This window comes from Heptranchias perlo, chromosome 1 (assembly GCF_035084215.1).
Source record: "Heptranchias perlo isolate sHepPer1 chromosome 1, sHepPer1.hap1, whole genome shotgun sequence".
Taxonomy (NCBI): domain Eukaryota; kingdom Metazoa; phylum Chordata; class Chondrichthyes; order Hexanchiformes; family Hexanchidae; genus Heptranchias; species Heptranchias perlo.
In genome coordinates, this window is record NC_090325.1 from 65,437,612 (window position 1) to 65,459,100 (window position 21,489).

The following is a 21,489-nucleotide window of genomic DNA, read 5'->3' on the forward strand; positions in this document are numbered from 1 at the left end:
GTTAACAAAAGTGGAAAAGAATCTTGGTAAACATCAAAGAAAAAAGGTGAGTGAATGTAATTTCTCAATAACTATCCAAAAATGAATGTCTGAGATGAAAAGAATGACTTGTTGCATTTCTGTATTAAAGCAAAACATGGAATAAGTGGATTGATCAGAATAAAGTTTAATAGAGTTCTTCTTTGTTTATTTTTCTCTCCCTCTCTTTATTTCCAGAACCATTAACAGGACCAGACCTTTGGAGACAGATTAAATATCCTGATTATCAGGGGAATAGAGAAGTGCATCTTCTATGGAAGGTAACTTGTTTCCAGTTTAAAAATGGCCAATTGATTGTCAAAAGTAAAAGAGGAATTTAGATAACAAATGGACATTAACCCGTGGAGAATTTCATTAATTTTGCTTCAAATTTCCAGCCCTACTGTACCTTTACATGATCCATCTCTGACTCTTCCCTTCCCTTCCTGGACTTCTATATCTCCATCTCTGGGGATAGGCTGTCCACTGACATCTATTACAAGTGCACTGATTCCCACAACTATCTAGATTATACTTTTTCCCACCCCACTTCCTGTAAGGACTCCATCCCCTTCTCTCTTTATCTGTCTCCATCGCATCTGCTCTGACGATGTCACATTGCATACTAGAGCTTCTGAAATGTCGTCCTTTTTCCTCAGCCAAGGACTCCTCTCTACCATGGTAGATAGGGTCCTTGATCAAGTCCGTCCCATTTCCTATACTTCAGCCCACACCCTCTCCCCCCTCTTCCAGAACCGTGATAGGGTCTCCCTTGTCCTGACCTTCCACCCCACCAGTCTCCACATACATCAGATTGTCCTCTGCCATTTCCGCCACCTCTGATACGACCCCATCACCAAATACATCTTCCTCTCCCCTCCCCATTCAGCATCCAAAGGGACCGTTTCATCCGTGGCACCCTAGTCCAGTCTTCCATCACCCATAACACCTGCTCTCCTTCCTCTGGCACCTCCTATGTGAGCACAATAGATGCAACACCTGCCCTTTCATCCCCTCCTGTACCACCGTCCAGGGCCCCAAACACCCCTTCCGGTTGAGGCAGCGATTTACTTGTACTTCTTCCAACCTAGTATACTGTATCCAGTCTCCTCTACACGGGGAGATCAAACATAGATTTTGGTGACTGTTTTTTGAACCCATCCATTCTGTATGCAAGCATGACCCTGAGTTCCCTGTTGTTTACCACTTCAATTCTCTATCCCACTCCCACACTGACCTCTCTTTCCTTGGCCTCCTACACTGTTCTAGTGAAGCTCAATGTAAGCTCCAGGAACCGTACCTTATCTTTATACTAGGCACTTTTCAGCTGTCTGGCCTTAATGTTGACTTTAACAACTCCAGACCTTAACCATAGCTCCCATTTTCTCTCTGACAGTAGATACTGGTAAAGTAGGATGACTGTACCAGCGTTTCCATGGACGGGGGAGGGAGCAGCTTAGCGCTTGGGATGGGGATTCACCATCGGTACACCACCAGTGAGGTGGTCTGCAACCCCCCTGGTATCGACCTACCTTTTCCTTCCACTAGGCTCCTGGACCATTGGAGCCTGCTTCTTTTTGCCAGGTTTTCATGCTCTTCCTCTCCAATTTAGCAAACATTCTCTGGGTCTTGTATAAAATCTGGAATTAAAAATACTAGTATCAGTAATGATGGCCATGAAACTACCGGATTGTCGTAAAAACCCATCTGGTTCACTAATGTCCTTCAGGGAAGGAAACCTGCCATCCGTACCCCGGTCTGGCCTATATGTGACTCCAGACCCACAGCAATGTGGTTGATTCTTAATTGCCCTCTCAAATGGCCTAGCAAGCCACTCAGTTAAGAAGGCGGCTCACCACCACCTTCTCGAGGGCAATTAGGGATGGGCAATAAATGCTGGCCTCGCCAGCGACGCCCACATCCCGTGAACGAATAAAAAAAAAAATATGTCTTTTATTTCTCTAATTTCTCTCACCATGCCTCCTTTTGTCTTATGCTGTTATCACTTCTGTCATTTAATCATCTCCTCTTCTCTCTCTAATCACCTCACAGCTCATTTTCTTTTCTTGTACATGTGTTTCTTCCTTTCCCTCAATCTGTTCCTTTTTAAAAGCTGTTCATCTGTAATATCCCCTAGTTCTGCTGAAGGCCTATGCCTGAAACATTACCTTGTCACTTCTCTCCACAGATGCTGCACCTGACTTGTTGAGTGTTTCCAGCATTTTCTGTTTTTTTCTTGTTTTTTTTAATTAATCCTTGATATGTAGAACAACGGCACATTACTAAGAGAAGGTTTCAGTACTGTTTATAAACAACAACAACTTACATTTATATAGTGCCTTAAATGTAGTAAAACATCCCAAGGCGTGTCAAGGGTGCGAAATCAAACAAAATTTCACACTGAGTCACATAAAGAGATATTAGGACAGGCAAAGAGGTAGGTTTTAAGGAGCGTCTCAAAGAAGGAGAGAGAGGCAGTGAGGCAGAAAGGTTTTGGGTGGGAATTCCAGAGCTTAGGCCTAGGCAGCTGAAAGCACATCCAATAGTGGGGCGATGGAAATCGGGGATGTGCAAGAAGCCAGAATTGGAGAAGCACATAGATCTCGGAGAGTTGCAGGGCTGGAGGAGGTTACAGGAAGGTGCGCAGCCATGGAGGGATTTGAGCACAAACATAGAATTATAAAATGGTTACAGCACAGAAGGAGGCCATTTGGCCCATTGAGCCAATGCCGGCTCTTTGTAAGAGCAATCCAGTTAGTCCCAATCCCCTGCTCTTTCTCCGTAGATCTGCAAATTTTTTTCTCTTCAAGTATTTATCAAATTACTTTTTGAAAGCCACAATTGAATCTGCTTCCACCACCTTTTCAGACGGCGCATTCTAGATCATAACTACTCCTCATGTTGTCTTTGGTTCTTTTGCCAATCATCTTAAATCTGTGTCCTCTGGTTCTCAAATGTTCCACCAATGGGAACAATTTCTCTTTATTTACTTTATCTAAACCCTTCATGATTTTGAACACTTCTATCAACCTTCTCTGCTGTACGGAGAACAACCCCAGCTTCTCCAGTCTGTACATGTAACTGAAGTCCCTCATCCCTGGAACCATTCTAGTAAGACTTTTCTGCACCCTCTCTAAGGCCTTCACATCCTTCCTAAATTGAGGTGCCCAGAATTGGACACAATACTCCAGTTGTGGTCGAACCAGTGTTTTATAAAGGTTCATCATAACTTCCTTGCTTTTGTGCTCTATGCCTCTATTTATAAAGCCCAGGATCCCGTATGCTTTTTTAACCGCTTTCTCAACCTGTCCTGCCAGCTTCAAGGATTTGTGCATTTACACCCCCAGATCTCTCTGTTCCTGTACCCCTTTTAGAATTGCACCATTTAGTTTATATTGCCTTTCCTCGTTCTTCCTGCCAAAATGTACCACTTCGCACTTCTCTGCGTTAAATTTCATCTGCCATGTGTCTGCCCATTCCACAGCCTGTCTATGTCCTCTTGAAGTTTATTACTATTTTCCTCACTGTTTACTGCACTTCAAAGTTTTGTGTCATTTGCAAATTTTGAAATTGTGCCCTGTACTCCCAAGTCCAAGTCATTAATATATATCAAAAAAAGCAGTGGTCCTAGTACCGACCCTTGAGGAACACCACTGTATACCATCCTCCAGTCCGAACAACAGCTGTTCTCCACTACTCTCTGTTTCCTATCACTTAACCAATTTCGTATCCATGCTGCCACTGCTCCTTTTATTCCATGGGCTTCAATTTTGCTGACAAGCCTATTATGTGGCACTTTATCAAATGCCTTTTGAAAGTCCATATACACAACATTAACCGCATTTCCCTCATCAACCCTCTCTATTACCTCATCAAAAAATTCAATCAAGGATGAGAATTTTAAATTCGAGGTGTTGCCGGACCAGGAGCCAATGTAGATCAGCGAGCACAGGGTTGATGGGTAAACAGAACTTGGTATGAGTTAGGATAAGGGCAGCAGAGTTTTGGATGAGCTGAAGTTTATGGAGGGTGGGAGGTGGGAGGCTGGCCAAGACAGCATTGGAATAGTCGAGTCTAGAGGTAACAAAGGCATGGATAAGGGTTTCAACAGCTGATGGGCCGAGGCAGGGGCTGCGACGAGTGGTATTACCAAGGTGGAAATAGACAGTTTTGGTGATGGAGAAGATATGGGGCCAGAAGCTCAGCTCAAGGTCAAATAGGACGCCAAGGATGCGAACAGTCTGGTTCAGCCTCAGATAGTGTCCAGGGAGAGGGATGGAGTTGGATGCTAGGGAACAGAGTTTGTAGCGGGGACCGAAGACAATGGCAAAATGGCTTTGACTGCAAAAGCTAAGGTAGCAAAATAATATTCTCTTAGTCACAAATGTCATTCATTTCCTTGACTAATAACCCACAGAGATGACTAACCTGGTTCTGATTTTGGTTTGGATGACCAAGTCAGTGTTTTCTTTATTTTTTTAAAGAATTTTATTACTTTGCAGCATGATGCTGTGAGGAGGACCCAAAGGGATATAGACAGATTAAGTGAATGGGCAAGAAGGTGGCAGATGGAGTATAATGTGGGGAAATGTGAAATTATCCACTTTGGTAGGAAGAATAGAAAAGCAGAATATTTTTTAAAAGGTGAGAGACTAAGAAATCAAGGTATTCAGAGGGATTTGGGTGTCCTTGAACAGGAATCACAAAAAGTCAACATGCAGGTACAGCAAGCAATTAGGAAGGCAAATGATATGTTTACCTTTATTGCAAGGGAGTTGGAGTATAAGAGTAAGGAGGTCTTGCTGAAATTATATAGGGCTCTGGTGAGACCATACCTGGAGTACTGTGTACAGTTTTGGTTTCCTTAAATAAGGAAGGATGTACTTGCCTTAGATGGGGTGCAACAAAGGTTCACTAGATTGATTCCTGGGATGAGATGGGATGAGATGGTTGCCCTATGATGAGAGATTGAGTAAAATGGGCGTATATTCTCTGGAGTTTAGGGGTCATAGTCCCAAGATAAGGGGTCAGCCATTTAGGACTGAGATGAGGAAAAATTTCTTCACTTAGAGGGTTGTGAATCTTTGGAATTCTCTACCCCGGAGGGCTGTGGATGTTCAGTCGTTGAGTATATTCAAGACTGAGATTGACAGATTTTTGGACACTAAGGGAATCAAGGGATATGGGGATAGGGCGGGAAAGTTGAGTTGAAGTAGAAGATCAGCTGTGATCTTATTGAATGGCGCAGAAGGCTTGAGGGGCCGTATGGCCTACTCCTATTCCTATGTTCTTATGATGCTACTATTGCAACTATTTAAAGTTCTTTAGAGTATGATTTTGTAACTTTATAAAAATCTTTAATTTCATTTATAAATGGCCCAGAATTTGCTGTCAAAATAACGATGAGGCTAATGGCGCACAAACTTCAGGTGAGGGCAGGTGTGACGTTAAATGCAGAAATCCAAAAGTTACTGTTCCTGGTGCTGTTAGCTTCATGAAAATGGGATCTCGCTGTCTGGCTCCCCATTGAAATGCATTGAACAGCGTGAAGTTCCTGTATTTGCATGGTAGATACGAACTAAACTTGCCACAGAAAGTTAAGTCAAGTCCTTTCATGTCTAAGTACCCTTTTAATGACGTGATAAGTGCTACTTACTGCCAGTCAACCTCTCTGGCACTGAAAATTAACCATTACAAGTGTGGAGTCTCATTCCTTCAGGTTTTAATCGTTGTTGGAGATTTTTTAAACATTAAAATTAAAATTTGTTTTTTACTCTTTCTTTCCGTCTCTTTTCTCTCTCTCTCTCTCAATCCAATCTTTCTTTCCCTCTCTCTATTTCTCTTCCTGTACCTGATTTGACATTGAATTCACCCATTCTAACTTACACTTCCTTCTCAGTCCTTGTGCTATTAATTTCACAATCCTTCAATCTGATTGGTCAAGGGGATACACAGTTGCTTGCCCTGTTCACTCAGATCCCAGATGCCGTGTAGAAGCTGCCGCATCATTTCCATCTCGCACTTCCAGCAACTTGTGGCTAGGGTTCTCAACCCTCCCGGAATGACCGAGAGTTTCCTGGAATCGGGGATTGCTCTCCAGAGCACTGCCTCCTGCAACCCGGGAGATTCAGCAATTTAAATTTCCTGCCAGAGTGCGTCCCCCCGCTCCATGACATCACCGGCTGCTGTTGGAGAAGCCTCCGGCTTGTTGGTGTCACCCACATAGATGTGACTGCGTGGAGCGCTGTTGGGCGGAGGCTGAAGAGTTGTGAATCGAGGAGTTTTGGCAATCCGGGGGTTTCAGCAATCAGGGGTGATCTGAAATGGGGGGGTCTCTGAAGGGGGGGGTCTCCTCTTCCCCACCCTTGGTTTCGCCTCTTCCCCACCCTCGGTTTCCCCTCTTTCCCACCCTCGGTTTCCCCTCTTCGCCTGCTCGCTGGAGGCCTCCTGGTTCTTGGAACTTGTTGCACAATAACTGCTGGCGCGAAACCATGAGCAAAAATAGTCAACTACAGGGAACCCAACCTTTAAAAGTTAAATACAATAACATTTGTAGAAGTCATGTGATCAAACCTCCAGGAATATCTCCAGCCAGAGTTGGCATCCCTATTTGCGGTGCAAAATATCACGGAGATTAAACTGGCAAGGACAAGTCTAACTAACAGCAGGCACTGTTCGATGACTGGCTACAGCAAAGTCTGGGCCAATGTTTGGGTCGTACTGAAAACATGTTAGTCACAAACCGAGTGTAAAAAACAGAAGTTGGTCTTCCTGCTGCTGTGACAGCTGGATTCACTAGTTAGATTTCTTCAGTTTGGTGTGGCAATGAGTTGTATCCTCAGACTCCAGTTGTGCTTCTCCATTCACTGTTTTTGTTAAAGAAATAAGACTGCAGATTTTTTCCCCCCTGTTTGTTGTTATTCTGTATACATAGTCCATATGTGTCCTCAATCCATTACATCAGTACATTAAACCCTTGGATTCCAGTTTTCAATCCATGATGATCATAAGTGATAATCTGGGTATTTTGCCAAGTTTATTATTTTAAAGGGTTTAAAGGTTTTCTACCCACTGAGTAACAGACTAGGCTGAAGAAATCACTTCTTGGAGGGCTAAAGTTGAACTAGTTGTAGCTCGAATGAGAAAGGTTAATTAAGTTAGCAATTTTTACATTTTAATAGGCATCTATTTAAAGTTGAGCTTCCAGTTAGTCCTGTGTATAACTATTGCAAACTCTGGATCCAGACATTGTACTTTTCCCGCATGTTTTTTCCCCAAACTGCGTAAGCATAGAAGTATGCAGGAAGTGAAAAATGAATCAGAGTTTGTGGGCCCTGAAAGACAAGAAAGAGGATGAAGTAATATTTTCAGTTATTTTCACCCTGAAAATCTGGAATTTAATAATAGTAACAGTGACGTGAAGACACAGCTTTATGGTAAATCTATAATCTTAACCATGGAAAATGACTGGAAATAAAATTGTTTTCAGAATGACTTGTTATTTTTGATGCAGGCATTAAACAGGTCCAAAGCAAATGGAATCATCTTAGGATACAGAGTACGGTGTGAGAAAAGAAGGGACCAGTCAGTGATGCAACAGCATAAGACAACGTCCTTGAATTATTCTTTGTCCCTGACCCATGAAGCATACGTTATAACTGTAGTTGCTTATAACTCAGCTGGTGACTCCCCTAAAGCAACCTTGATAGTTCCAGCAGTCAACCAGACAGGTACGTCTCACTGTCTCTAACACATGATAATTATGTAACTGAAAACTTTTACTAAGAGCCACAAAAGGAAGTACTAATATCAGAAATATTATAATTAACCATTTTGTTGTGTAACTCCAAAGGAGCGCTCCCCATGCCCCACTTTTCTATCCCTTATAGTCTGTAGGCTCAAGACTTTGGTAAAGAAAGGATGGTCAACTATGCACTTTTCAAAGCATCCGTCAATGCTTTTCTGTGGCCGGTCAGTTCTGTGAACTATGGCATGAGGTAGAAACCCAAAATAACATCTGCTTCCTCTCACTTTGAGGTACCTCATCCTTGCACTATACTGCCGCTGGTATTTCACTAGGCAAAAAAATTGGGTGCTGATGCCAGACAAGGTGAGATTTGAACCCAGGTTTCCTAGTTTCATGTTGTGGTATGTCACCCAATCTCTACATAATATTCAACCATATCCTAATCACACAGTCTGCTTACTATCGAGTGAAAACGTTTTCTGCCACTAGTTTGATCATTCTTCTTCAGCCTGTTCGGTGTAGGAATGCTACTCGTGTGAAAATATTGATTGTTGAAATCCAACACTGTCAGGCATGAATTGTTTTCAGAACTTGTTTTCAGACTAAGACCATTTGCTGGTTCAGCAACTTTGAATTGTTTGACCAATTAACAAGAGACATACTATTCTAATTGGGTTGTGGTTATAACCACCAGATGAGGTGTGAGGCAAACTTCTTGCTACAAGAAATCTGCTGTTCATATACATATAAACTAACCTGGCTATTCCATGGGCAGCATGTTTGCACAATGTTTTGCAACCTCATGAAATGATAAGATGTGGATCCATGCCCAGGTCACAGTCAGCTGCATACGGAGTTCCTGATCCCAGCCATGTCCCTAGTGAGAGCTATTAAGCGGAGTACGGGTGTTCCCCATGGAAATAGCAGGAAATGTGGAGGGAGTAATTTGGTATATATAGATGATTTTGAATGTGGGCGTAAGGAACACAATCTTGAAATTTGTTGATGACACAAAAGTAGGAGGTTTGGCAAACAGTGAGGAGGACTGTGAAGGACTTCAGAAAGACAGAGCCATGTTAGTAGAATGGGCAGACAGGTGGCAGATGCAATTTTATGTGCATAAGTGTGAGGGAATACACTTTGGGAAAAGGAATGAGGAACAGAAGTATATACTTAGTGGAAAGACACTAAAAGGTGTGGATGAGACCTAGGGATTCAACTGAATGATTCTCAAAGTGTGCACGCAGGTCGATCAAGCCATAGAAAAGTCCAGTAGAATTTGGGGTTTTATAAATTGGGGTACAAAAGTAAAGAAGTAATTAACATTGCTTAGGCCACAGTTGGATTACTGTGTGCAGCTTTGGGCATTCCATTATAGAAGCCATATAGAGCGCACAGTATTCTTTTTTCCAGGATAATGCCAGGGATGGGAAACTAAAGTTATGAGGAGAGACTTGAGATACTGGGACCATTTCCACTGGAGCAGAGAAAATGAAGAGGAGATTTAATAGAGGTTTTTAAAATTATGAAGAGTTTTGATAGAATGAATAGGGAAAGATTATTGCCTCTGGTTGGGGAGTCAGTGATGATGGGTTATCAATTTAAAATTATCACTAAGTGTGAGGAGGGAGGTTAGGAGAAATTTCCTTCACACAGGATTGTTGGGACATGGAATGCTTCACCACAGGCAGTGGTTAAGGCAGAGACCATTGCATCTTTTAAGGCAAAATTGGATAAAGACTTGAAGCAGGAGAAGACACAAGGCCAGGGGACAGAGTGGATCAGTGGGATTAGATTTAGATTGCTCTAGCAAAGAGCCAGCAGAGACACAATGGGGGTTAAATCGGTTAACCACCAAAAACGGGCCCTGGGAACGCGGTGCGCAATTAACCCGTGCAGGCAGCACGTAACATTCGTGATTTCAGTGATTGCTGCGTGCAGCCAGCGCTACCTGCGCTGTTGAGTTGCTGCATGCACCAGCAGGGGGACCCGATATCGGGAGTGGCTAGCACTACTTAAAGGCAGCCTGCACCTCGTAAAGGGGAGGTGCATTGTGGCTGCAGGAAGTGGTAGAAGTCAATGGTGAAGTGAATCTGTGCGCATCTCGGATGCCATTTTCGGGGCTTAGGAGTCCATGTAGCGGCTACACAACGGGCGCTACATGGCCCAATTTATCCATCATAAGGTCAAATGGTCTCCTTTTGTGCTATGAACTTCTATGGTACCACTATTGTTAGGCACCTCTTAGCAACTGGTTTCAGAGTGACATTAGCAGACCTGGAAGTAGGTTGCTTGATTGATTGCTTTCCATAGATAGTATGTGGCAGTAGAGACTGAATAAAAGGTAAAGGGACAACAGATTATTCCTGCTTCCTAACCTTAATGGGTGGATTACTACAGTTCTATAGCATTTCATGCTACAATGTACACTGATGCCTCTTCATCTCTTTTTTAAAGAAGATCTTCCAGCTGTTCAGTATGTTAGAATTATACCACAGAATAACCAACTGCTCACACAGTGGAAGGCTCCAAGACCACCTGATAACGGATATGTCATTGAATGGTGTTTGTTTTTGGAATCAAACCCATGTGCTGGGCCATTACACTGGCAACATGAGCACAACACTTCTGAGATGGCTTACTTACTGGGTAAATATTCATTATGTAACATTAAAGAAATACTGTATGGATGCTAGTATAAGATAATTGTAAAATGGTCACTCCAGACTGCACTAAATGCACTGAGGGTTTAAAGGAGAAGGAAAGCTATTCCCTTCCCTCAATTTCTTCTTCCCTAAAGACGCTGACTCATACTAGGGTTGGGTCCACAGATCATTCTCAGATGATCATTTTTGTGGATGGGCTTAAACCATCATCAGCCAAGCCCAATCTTGACCTTACCCAATGACCACATAAGCACACTTACCATCAGAGGCCATTGGATAGCAATTAGGAGTGGGAATCTGGCTGCAATCTGCTAACTCAGCAGAGACCAGGCATCAAACTTGTCTGCATTACTCCTGGTTTGTGGGACTCATTTTCACACTAAGTAGTACAGTTAACCAGCTGAAAAAACTAACTATCTATTTATTATTTGAAAAACTAATATTGTGCAACTTCAGTCCTCTGACCGCAATCTATTATACTCTGACTAACTTGTACACATTATTGGGAATTTCGTACTTTAAACACGCTTCCTGTATGTCCACATTGTACTATAGCTATGCTAGTCATCCTGATATCACAATGTTGCAATGAAAGAAGTAGAAATAGGAAAGGACATTTATTTCTCCAGAGATTTTTTAAAATAGTTTTCAAGAGCGAAGATTATGTACTAGATGTTACAGAATTATGAGAAGAAAATTATAAAGACAGAAAAGGCAAAAATAAAAAGTAAATTTGACAATTTACCCCTATTGCAGATGGGCTGAAGAATTTAAATGATTCTCTTCAGCAGTTTTTAAGATCTTTTCCTGGAATTTCTGTGGGGATTCTTATGATCTCCCACTGTAATTTAGGCGGAAGATTGACAGAAACTCTGCAGTAACAGTATAAACTGCTATTAACATTGTTTCTCCAGGGTTTTTGTCCACGATCTTCAGAAGTAACAAAAAATGCTGAAGATAAATATTTAAATAACAGCAAAAGACAGGCCTACTGAAAGGGCAGCAGGCGTAATGGGTTGCAAGTTAATCAAATGCAAAAGCTGTTGCCTAGATATCCCGAGTTACAGGCACCAGAAGTCAACAAGTTAGGGAAAACTCAGAATCCACTGCTCAGGTAACTCCAATTACAGGGAGCCAGGTATCACTAATGATAACGCCATCTTTGAAAATAATAAATGAGTTGTTTCTAGACTGGATTTCCATGACTACTTTAATTAATATTGAGTAGAATTACACCTGTTGCTGGCTTAGCAGGCCTACCTTTTGGCGTTATTTAAGTAATTCACTTCAGTAGTTTTTGTTACTTCTGCAGATGCTGCCTGTAATAACATTGAGATTTTCCTTTTTTTTGTCTTTTAATAATTCTGTCGCACATAGTGCATAACCTGTTTTCCTATCACTCTTAAACATAGTCACTGCCAAGAAACTTTTAATAATTATCTTTCTAGCATGCATTTTTCCTGCATTTCATCTTTTCTTTGGGTAATGGACCTTTATATACCAGCTTTCACAAGATGGCAACAGAATATGCGCTAATTAGAAATAACCATGGGACTGGCGCACAATGGCTTTTCACCTCTGAGACTTGGGTTCAGATCCAATTCAGACCAATGAGATAAAAATCTCCGCTGCCTGCTGGCTGTAAGAGTCCTTCACGAATTGAGGTTGGGCATGTGTCCATAGCACAGAATAGCCCCTATGGTGGAAAAGAAATGGAATCTCACTGAGAAGCCAGAAGATGGCTGGTGTTGAAAAATATATACTAGTGCAATAGTATATTCTATTCTAACTAGGGTTCCTGTTCAGAGACTTGTGAGGCAGATTAGAGGGATCTTTACTCTATATCTAACCATCCTGTATCTAATCTGGAAGTGCTTAATATTCCATGGGAAAATATTCCATTCCCCAGAATTGATATCGCATATCTTAATGAGCAAAAAATTTCAAAGGGGGCAGGAGAGAAGCACAATTGTCCAGTTTTGAATAGCACACTGTAGCATCTGATTAATGGGCCTAAAGTGGGTATGACCAAATGGAAAAATAGGAAGAGATCTGTTATGCTGGATATCTACCCGTATAGTTCTCCGTCCAATTTTCTGGTTGTTTTCTGTATCGGTGCTTACCAGCTTGTAGCTAATTTCATTAATGTTAGGCCCTGATGATCCATTGCTTGATCTTCCATTGCAATCATCCTCCTGCCCAGTTAAAATGGGCAACCAGGGTTCCTAATGCTACTTACTGAAGTCCATTTAATGTAAGATTTGTCAAGATATTTTGAGGCTATATCTAAACCTTTTTCTTTTTTTTGTTTCTTTTATGTTTCCATTTCATTGAGAAGCATTGTCCCAAATGCTCTGGCCCTGTCATTTTTAAAAAATATTGGGACAATGGGGTTCCCAATGAAAATTCCCCTCTCTATGCATTTTGGAGAAAAAAAGGGGACGAGCAATGGAGGGATGTTAGGCAGGCCAGGCTGCAGCAAAGGCAGACTGTGCCCAACTACTGGTACCTTCTCACTCAGAGGAAGAGGTCCATTTACCTGGAAATACAGTGGAAAAACTACAGGCTCTGGATTATTAGAGAGCCAAAACATCCATAGCTAACATGGACCAAAGGTTGGGCTTTGTCAGTGGCAATAATTATCAGCTGTATACATAGTCATCTCTTCCACTTCCTGTCAGAAATGCTGCAATGGGTGCCCTGGAGTGGCAAGCAAGGCCAGTCATCTCACTACCATCTCATCCTGCACCACTTCCTCTTTGCAGGCCATTAAACAGGAGGGTTGCACAACTCTGTGACTTGGCCACCAACTCTGTTCCCATCTCCACATTTATATGTGCCAGCCACTGGGATTTCCTAGCTATTTTCAAAGCCTTTGCAAATGCTGAAGCAAATAACAATATTAGAAGCCTCTGTAAAGCCTACCAACAATTTTGTTCCTAAATGTAGCCACTCAAGTTTTAATGGATGGTTTTCCTTTAATTTTGCCCATCATCCTGTGCAAGACCATTCCCAACCTTGGTGTCTTATTTGACCCTGTGATGAGCTTCTGACCACATATCCGCTGCATCACCTACTTCCACCTCCATAACATCGCGCATCTCTGTCACTGCCTCAGCTCATCTGCTGCTGAAACCCTCATCCATGCCTTTGTTACCTCTAGACTTGACTTTTCCAATGCTCTCCTAGTCAGCCTCCCATCTTCCACTCTCCATAAACTTGAGCTCATCCAAAACACTGCTGACCATATCCTAACTCACACCAAATCCCGTTCACCCATCACCCCTCTGCTCGCTGACCTACATTGGCCCCCGGTCTGGGAATGCCTTGATTTTAAAATTCTCATCCTTGTTTTCAAATCCCTCCATGGCCTCCTCCCTATCTCTGTAACCTCCTCCAGCCCTACAACCCTCCAAGATCTCTGCGCTCCTCCAATTCTTGCCTCGTGCGCATCCCTGATTTTAATCACTGCACCATTGGCGGCCATGCCTTCAGCTGCCTGGGCCCCAAGCTCTAGAATTCCCTCCCAAAACCTCTTCAACTTTCTACCTCTCTCTCCTCCTTTAAGAAGCTCCCTAAAACCTACCTCTTTCTGTCCTAATATCTCCTTATGTGGCTCGGTGTCAAATTTTGTTTGATAATCGCTCCTGTGAAGCGCCTTGGGATGTTTTACTATGTTAAAGGCGCTATATAAATGCAAGTTGTTGTTGTTGTAGCAAACTGCCTTTAAGAGCTGCTTACACATGATTTCTTCTGGGGAGCTCCCAACACCAGACCAAATATGGGCTAGGAGCTCACCCACATTATGTAAATAAAGCTAACCATGCAGAATCATGGGCAGCACACTAACAGTCGAGCAGGTCATAATAACTTACTGCTCAACTGATCCCAAGGCGCTTCACAGGAGCGATTATCAAACAAAATTTGACACCGAGCCACATAAGGAGATATTAGGACAGAAAGAGGTAGGTTTTAGGGAGCTTCTTAAAGGAGGAGAGAGAGGTAGAAAGTTGAAGAGATTTTGGAAGGGAATCTGTCCTTGTGTCTAATTTGTGCAGAGATCCTCCAAACAAAGCACAGTATTAACAGCATGAACAGATGTGCAAATTCTTAGTACTGCCCACACATTTAAAATAAGATGTGAGTGCCAAAATAGTGAAAATACTTCGCAACAAAAAATATACACTTACATGACATTAAGGAAATTAGTCCTTTAGTAATCATCTTCCCAGTTTGCGGATTTTAAGACAGAAGAAATTACTAGCTGGGACTTTCAGTTGTATCATAGTTTTATGTGACAATTTGAGGCCATGGTAATCCTACCTAATATACTTTCATGAATGTCCTGAAATATTTTTATTTAAAAAAAGCAACACAAAAAATGATTTCATAGCATTTTTACTTTATCTTCTCTTCCACCTTAGTCTTCTTGATCTTATTGAATGATAATGATGGCTGGAACCAGTAGTCCTTCAGTTCCTCAGACAATCCAGCTAGAAAAACAATTCAGCCAGGGCGGAGGTGTCAGTGAAGATTGGGATTGGAACTTTGGCCTCCTGGTTAATGGTCTAACACTAAAGCACAGTAGCTACCAATATTTGGCTGTTTAAGATCAGTTAAAAACTTCATGCATTGCACTGCATGTATTAATTAAGAGAATATGACTACTAGGAGTTTTAACAAGAAGTTTATATTTTGGTGTCCATATTAAAAATAAACTATTTAAGAATCTGGCTAAACTGCTGCACATTTATTCCTTTTGTTGAATTCTTCACAGGAGATTTAAAGCCATTTGAGTGCTATAACATCTCTGTTTATGCCGTGTACAGTGATGGTCCAGGAAATCCATTTTCAGCACTGGCGTACCTACAGCAAAATTGTAAGTAAATACTCCAGGGTTTAATATTAAAATGAAAGGTTTTCCAGAGACCTTGACTTGAGGGAGTGGCTTTGGCAGTTTATAGAGATTGTGTGGCTGAACATCTGAGAGCAGGCCATCATCATTCTGTCCCAGAAATCCCAGCTAGTGCTGTCAACTTGGAAATGCAGCTTGCCAAGTTGGCACTGTTCAAATTCTGTATTTCCTGATTTAAAAACAAGCCCTGGTCTAGAAAGTACAATACCTTTAAAAGTAAGCACAGTTAAAATAATCTCACTTTTTCTGTTTTGTAATTAAACTGAAGTAATATTTTGTGCAATGTTAATGTGCCATTTCATTAAACCAAGAAAAACATGTTACATTTAAAATGTGTAAAGATTACTTTTCCTGTTGATTTGTCCTGATTATTAAAAATATCCGGATTTATTTCTATTTCTGTGTGGGTAACAGTTTTCATCTGATTTATTAAGCTTTAAGTTTTACAATTATCAGTGACTTTAAGGATGACATTCCTGATTACACTTGATTAAACATTGCTAATCCTAATAGGATCAGTCTATAATCTGTAGAGGGCATTCATTATAACAGGCAAGGAAATAAAACTCACTTGGGAAGATAAAAGGGCTGACTTATCATGTCCTGGTAGTAGTGGAGACTAACATTTTTTGTGGTCTAATGAACTACTACCATGTTCACTGATTCTGTTTCTGACCAGTGTATGGGTGGAAAAGTAAATGGGGGAAATGTGTTGCTGAGAGGCTGATGAATACCGCTCCCCACAAATCTGTACAGTAATGTAAAAATACCCTGCTGTCTGTCATTAATGCCCAATGGCGATGAGAAAGAAAAAAAAATGACTCTGATTCTATACAAATAAATGCTGCACATTACTAGTTTAAGAACATAAGAAATAGGAGTGGGAGTCGGCCATACGGCCCCTCGAGCCTGCTCCGCCATTCAATCAGATCATGGCTGATCTTCAAACTCAACTCCACTTTCCTGCCCGATCCCCATATCCCTTGATTCCCCTAGAGTCCAAAAATCTATCTATCTCAACCTAGAATATACTCAATGACACAGCATCCACAGCCCTCTGGGGTAGAGAATTCCAAAGATTCACAACCCTCTGAGTGAATAAATTCCTCTTCATTTCAGTCTTAAATGGCCGACCCCTTCTCCTGCGACAATGTCCTCTAGTTCTAGACTCTCCAGCCAGGGGAAATAACCTCTCAGCCTCCACCCTGTCAAGCCCCCTCAGAATCTTATATGTTTCAATGAGATCACCTCTCATTCTTCTAAATTCCAGAGAACATAGGCCCATTCTACTCAATCTCGCCTCATAAGACAACCCTCTCATCCCAGGAATCAATCTAGTGAAACTTTGTTGCACCGCCTCCAAGGCAAGTATATCCTTCCTTAGATAAGGCGACCAAAACTGTACACAGTACTCCAGGTGAGGTCTCACCAAAGCCCTGTACAATTGTCGTAAGACTTTCTTACTCTTATTCTCTAAACCCCTTGCAATAAAGGCCAACATACCATTTGAAATATCATGAGTGTTAGACTAAAGTTTTCTTTCTTAGATCCGGCAGAAGGTCCAGGTGGTATTACTCAAGATGTGAGAGGAACGGAAGCCTCAATTAAATGGAATAAAATCCCAGTAGAAAAACGACGTGGGTTCATCACCAATTACACCATCTTTTACAAATCTAAGAAAGGCGAAAATGGTAAGATTTATCGTTACAGTAGTCTAGTAAAAATCAATATTAAGTCACAGTCAGGTCTATATCAGTGTTGTGACTGGAAACCCCAGTGTTATCATTGTGAATGTCTCATTCTTTTAGTTGTTTCCTACATGTGCCTCTATGTACTATTCTGCTTGATGCTGCTAAAACTCTCTAAGGTTTATTCCATTTACGGAATTCACTATTTCTTTATTGTTACAGGAACTAATTTTCTCCCCTTCTCTGTTGATCAAACCTGGGATATGCCTGGTCTACACTTTATAGTTACATGCTATGTGCAGCAGTTATCCACTAATTTTTTTTAAGACTGCCAGTTATTGGTTTGACACTGGGCTTCACTTTGTACTGAGTATCAATGTATTTTCACATATTATTACTCAATTAAGTGCTATCCATATAGAATAGAATTTACAGCACAGAAGAAGGCCATTCAGCCCATTGTGCCTGTGCCAGTGCTATCTCTTCAACTGGAATTGTTTACTCTAATTCCATTTCTCTACTCTATCTTTTTATAGTTTTTCTTTCTTCTAAATATGTATCCAGTCCCTTTTTAAATGATGTTACAGTCTCTGCCTCAGTAGCCACTTGTGTTCTAGTAACTGAGGGTACTGTAGCATAGTGGTTCGGTTACTGGACTAGTAATGCAGAGGCCTGGACTAATAATCTTGAGACTATGGCCCCGATTTTCAGATGGCGGAGCGGGTGCATTGGGGGCGGGGGGGGGGCTCCTAAAATTGTAGCAATCCAAAGCGGGTTCGGGGCCTGGCTCCAACCCGCTGACTTCCGGGTTCCCCAGTGACACGTTCAGGTGCGTGCGTGCCTCCTGAATGCGGGAGTCCCACCGGCAATTAAAGCCGGCAGGATGATGATTTACAAACCTTGACAGATAGTTAAGGTACTTGAGATTCCTCATTGAGTAGACATTTTGGCAGTGGTGCAATTTTGAAGGGTCCTCAGTGTGTTTCCCGTGCTGTGGGAAACACTCCCTGTTGCAACAGACGTGTTTCAGCCAGCAGCCAGTGGGAGATGCAAATGATTATTTGACAAGTGGGGGGAAATCCTCATTTATTGCAGCAGGGCACTCTGTCACTTCAGACAAAGTTTTGGCTGCAAGACCTTTGTGTTTCCACTCAAAATTCTTAATTTATACCCTAAACTCTGCTGTGCAAACACATTTACCTACTTTGCGGATCCCCTCAAACTCACACCGTCAGGATGGTGGGCGCCATAGCTGCATTCATCACTTCATCCGAGGACGAGCAACATCACCAGCCTCGCAGGCATGCCGTCCACCTCCGCCATGTGGAGCTCCACAACACAGTGCTGCCCCACATGCACCTGCACAAGAGCATGGAGGGCAACAACAGAGAGAGTGACGTCGCAGGAGGCACTACACTTGCAACAGGGTCTATAGAACGAGGCTCAGCTTCCTGGACCTCTCTGAGGAGTAGTGCCTATGGAGGCTCAGAGTCAGTCGCCAGGTAGTTGCAGACATCTGCAGCCTCCTTCATGCCGAGCTGCTCCCGGCTGGGCCGAGCAGCACCTCCTTACCTGTCACTGTCAAAGTCACCACTGCGCTCAACTTCTTCGCCTCCGGATCATTCCAGGGTGCCACCGAGGACATTGCTGGGGTCTCTCAGTCGTCTGCACAGAAGTGCATAAGGCAGGTCGCCAATGGCTTGTTTCGCAGGGCCTCGCACTACGTCAACTTCCCATGGACGACCTCAGCCAGACAGAGAGGGCAGTGGGATTCCAAGCTGTGGCTGGCTTCCCATGGGTGTAGGCTGTAATCGATTGCACCCATATAGCAATACGAGCACCTCCACATGAGCCAGGACTGATCATCAACAGGAAGGGCTATCACTCCATCAACACTCAGCTCGTTTGTGACCACCGTAAGAGATTCCTTGATATGTGCACCAGATACCCTGGCAGCTGCCACGATTCTTTCATCCTCCGGGAGTCCAACATCCCGCCCCTCTTCCACGCACTGAACATCCGCGAGGGCTGGCTCCTCGGGGACAAGGGATACCCCCTGCACACGTGGCTCATGACACCTCTGAGGAACCCCATCACCGAGCAACAGCGTCGATATAACGACAGCCACATCGCTACCAGGTCTACAATTGAGCACGCTGTAGGGCTGCTCAAGATGCGCTTCAGGTGCCTTGATCGTTCTGGGGGAGTGTTTCAATACACACCAGACAGAGTGGGACGCATTATAGTCGTATGTTGTGTGCTGCACAACATGGAACAACAGAGAGGGGTGCCGCTTGAGGAGGGCCCATCCACATCTGACAATCACATTGAGGAGGTGGAGGAGGAGGCGGAGGATGAGGTGGAGGAGGAGGAGGCAGAGGAGGAGGAGCAACCCATGGGCAAAACAGCGGCTCACCTGGCTGCTTGTGAGGCCAGGGAGTCACTGATATGTGATCGGTTCTCCTAACATCAGACAGTGTCCAGACCTCACCACCTGGATCGAGCGGCAACCACACCAGCATCCCCTCCACCACCCCCCCCCCCCCACTCCCTGCACAAAACAGTCCTGCAACTATACATATATCCACTGTAGAGTGACCCAATGGGTGGCATCAAGTGTGGGCGTTCATGGTGAACCTCATGAATAGGCCTTATTACAGAAGCCAGTCAAGAATGACCAAGACGTGGCAGTCGTGGTGACAATAATAATTAATGTGTGTTTAACAAAAAGCATATATAAATAAAAAACATTACCAACCGTCAAACACCCTTGTGCATCCCCTTTGTGCTCACAAAACCTTCGCCTTTCACCTCCGAACATGTGTGAAGCCTTGTAAGGCCAGTGCTAGAGTATCTGCCTCCCTGTTTAAGGTGGCAGAATGTTGTTCACCCTGAGTCCGAACGGCTGTTGTCAGGGCCTGAATGGACTCATTTGTGAGCCGTGCTTGAAGCTCGATGGAGGCTAGCCTTCCCTCCATCGCAGATATTCCCGCACTTACCCGCGACACTATCTCAGAGATGCCCTCACATCCTTGTGACAGTATCTTAGAGATGCCCTCCCTTACCTGTGCCACCATTCCATTCATGCACGAGTTGGACTCCTCCATCTTCTGCGCGATTGTGGAGAGTGCGCGTGGCACCTGTTCCAGCACCTCGCAAATGTGCTGCTGTCCCTCGATCATTCTCCTTTTAATAGATGGCCCCCAGGGTTCAGCATCTGTGTCCAGCTGAGCAGAGCCTGGAGAAGAGTGCTCCCACCGACGCGGACTCTCCACAGCTGCCCCTGCCGCTGGTGTCTGCTCGTGTTCACGTATGTGGTAACTCACCATGTGCAACCCCAACTAACTGAGGACGGAACCCACCGAGCTGTGTGTGTATCTGCGCTGGTGGATGGCTCACTCAGATGTGACGGTGCACGCTCAGAGGCCGGCAGGTCCTCTGAGGAATCGCCCTCCGCTGTCACAGCAGTTGCTGAAGGCCCTGTAAGAGAACAGGAGGCAATATTCAGCATGATGACAGATGTTGAGATGCTGAAGATGGCAAGGCATGTTAACATCATTTGCTATTGTGTGTGCTGAATGTTAAAGTTCTGTCACCAGATGTTTGTCGGGTGCCAGTCTCGGCGTCCCCGACGGACAGGCACTCGAGGGTGCGGCTCAGCTCCAGCGCCTCCTGCTCCGCGTCTGTGAGCACGACTACCTGTTGCAGCCCCCCCTCCAGTCCTTGCCTTCTCCCGTGCATTTTGGGTGCTCTTCTCTTATAAGGGGAGAAAGTACAGACGTGTGAGTGAGTGATGGTGGCGTGGCCAACCGATGAATGCATTGGTTTGGGTGCGGCTGACCGTGAAAGAGATGCATCAGAGGGTGAGTATGAGACAGAGCCATGACATTGTATGAGGATTGGGTTGAGTGGTAGTGGTGAGGGGAATACTGGGGAGGTGAGGAAGTGCAGGTCAGTTGAGGATGAGCCTTAAGTGGGTGTGAGGAGTGATGTGATAGAGTAGTGTTGGCAGTGCAGAATGAGTTGGGGGGTGGGGACGGTGATGTGGAAGATGGAATGTAGGAGAATGAATAAGTGTACTCACTTTGGCTGACCTAGTTAGGTCATTGAAGCGCTTCCTGCACTGGATCCAGGTGCGGGAGATGTTGCTGCTGCTGGTGACCTCCTCTGCCACCTCAAGCCAGGCCTTCTTGGTGGCAGAGGCAGGCCACTTCCTCCCGTTCGCCGGGTAGAAGACATCCCTCCTCCTCCTCACCCCATCCAGTAGCACCTGGAGTGAGGCATCACTGAATCTAAGAGCAGCCTTTCCCCTGGGCTGCTCCATTGTGCTACTTGGGTGTTTGCTCCAGGAGCAGCCATTGGAGGACTACCCCTTTAAATAGGGCTCCTCCAGCATAAAAACCCATTTGGTTCACTAATGTCCTTTAGGGAAGGAAACCTGCTGTTCTTACCTGG

At 43.8% G+C, this 21,489-nt stretch overlaps 1 protein-coding gene across 3 annotated transcripts in view; it reads left to right on the forward strand.

Moving 5' to 3' along the window:
• Window positions 1-21,489, forward strand: part of LOC137322877 (interleukin-6 receptor subunit beta-like) — a 108,276-nt gene that overhangs the window by 74,130 nt on the left and 12,657 nt on the right. For 2 of the 3 annotated variants that reach the window (XM_067986060.1, XM_067986079.1), the window contains 5 exons: window positions 217-299; window positions 7,532-7,748; window positions 10,223-10,414; window positions 15,209-15,310; window positions 16,894-17,037. In XM_067986060.1, coding sequence (XP_067842161.1) covers window positions 217-299; window positions 7,532-7,748; window positions 10,223-10,414; window positions 15,209-15,310; window positions 16,894-17,037 — 738 coding nt within the window. The remainder of the gene's footprint in view (window positions 1-216; window positions 300-7,531; window positions 7,749-10,222; window positions 10,415-15,208; window positions 15,311-16,893; window positions 17,038-21,489) is intronic. The other variant, XM_067986070.1, reaches the window with a different exon arrangement.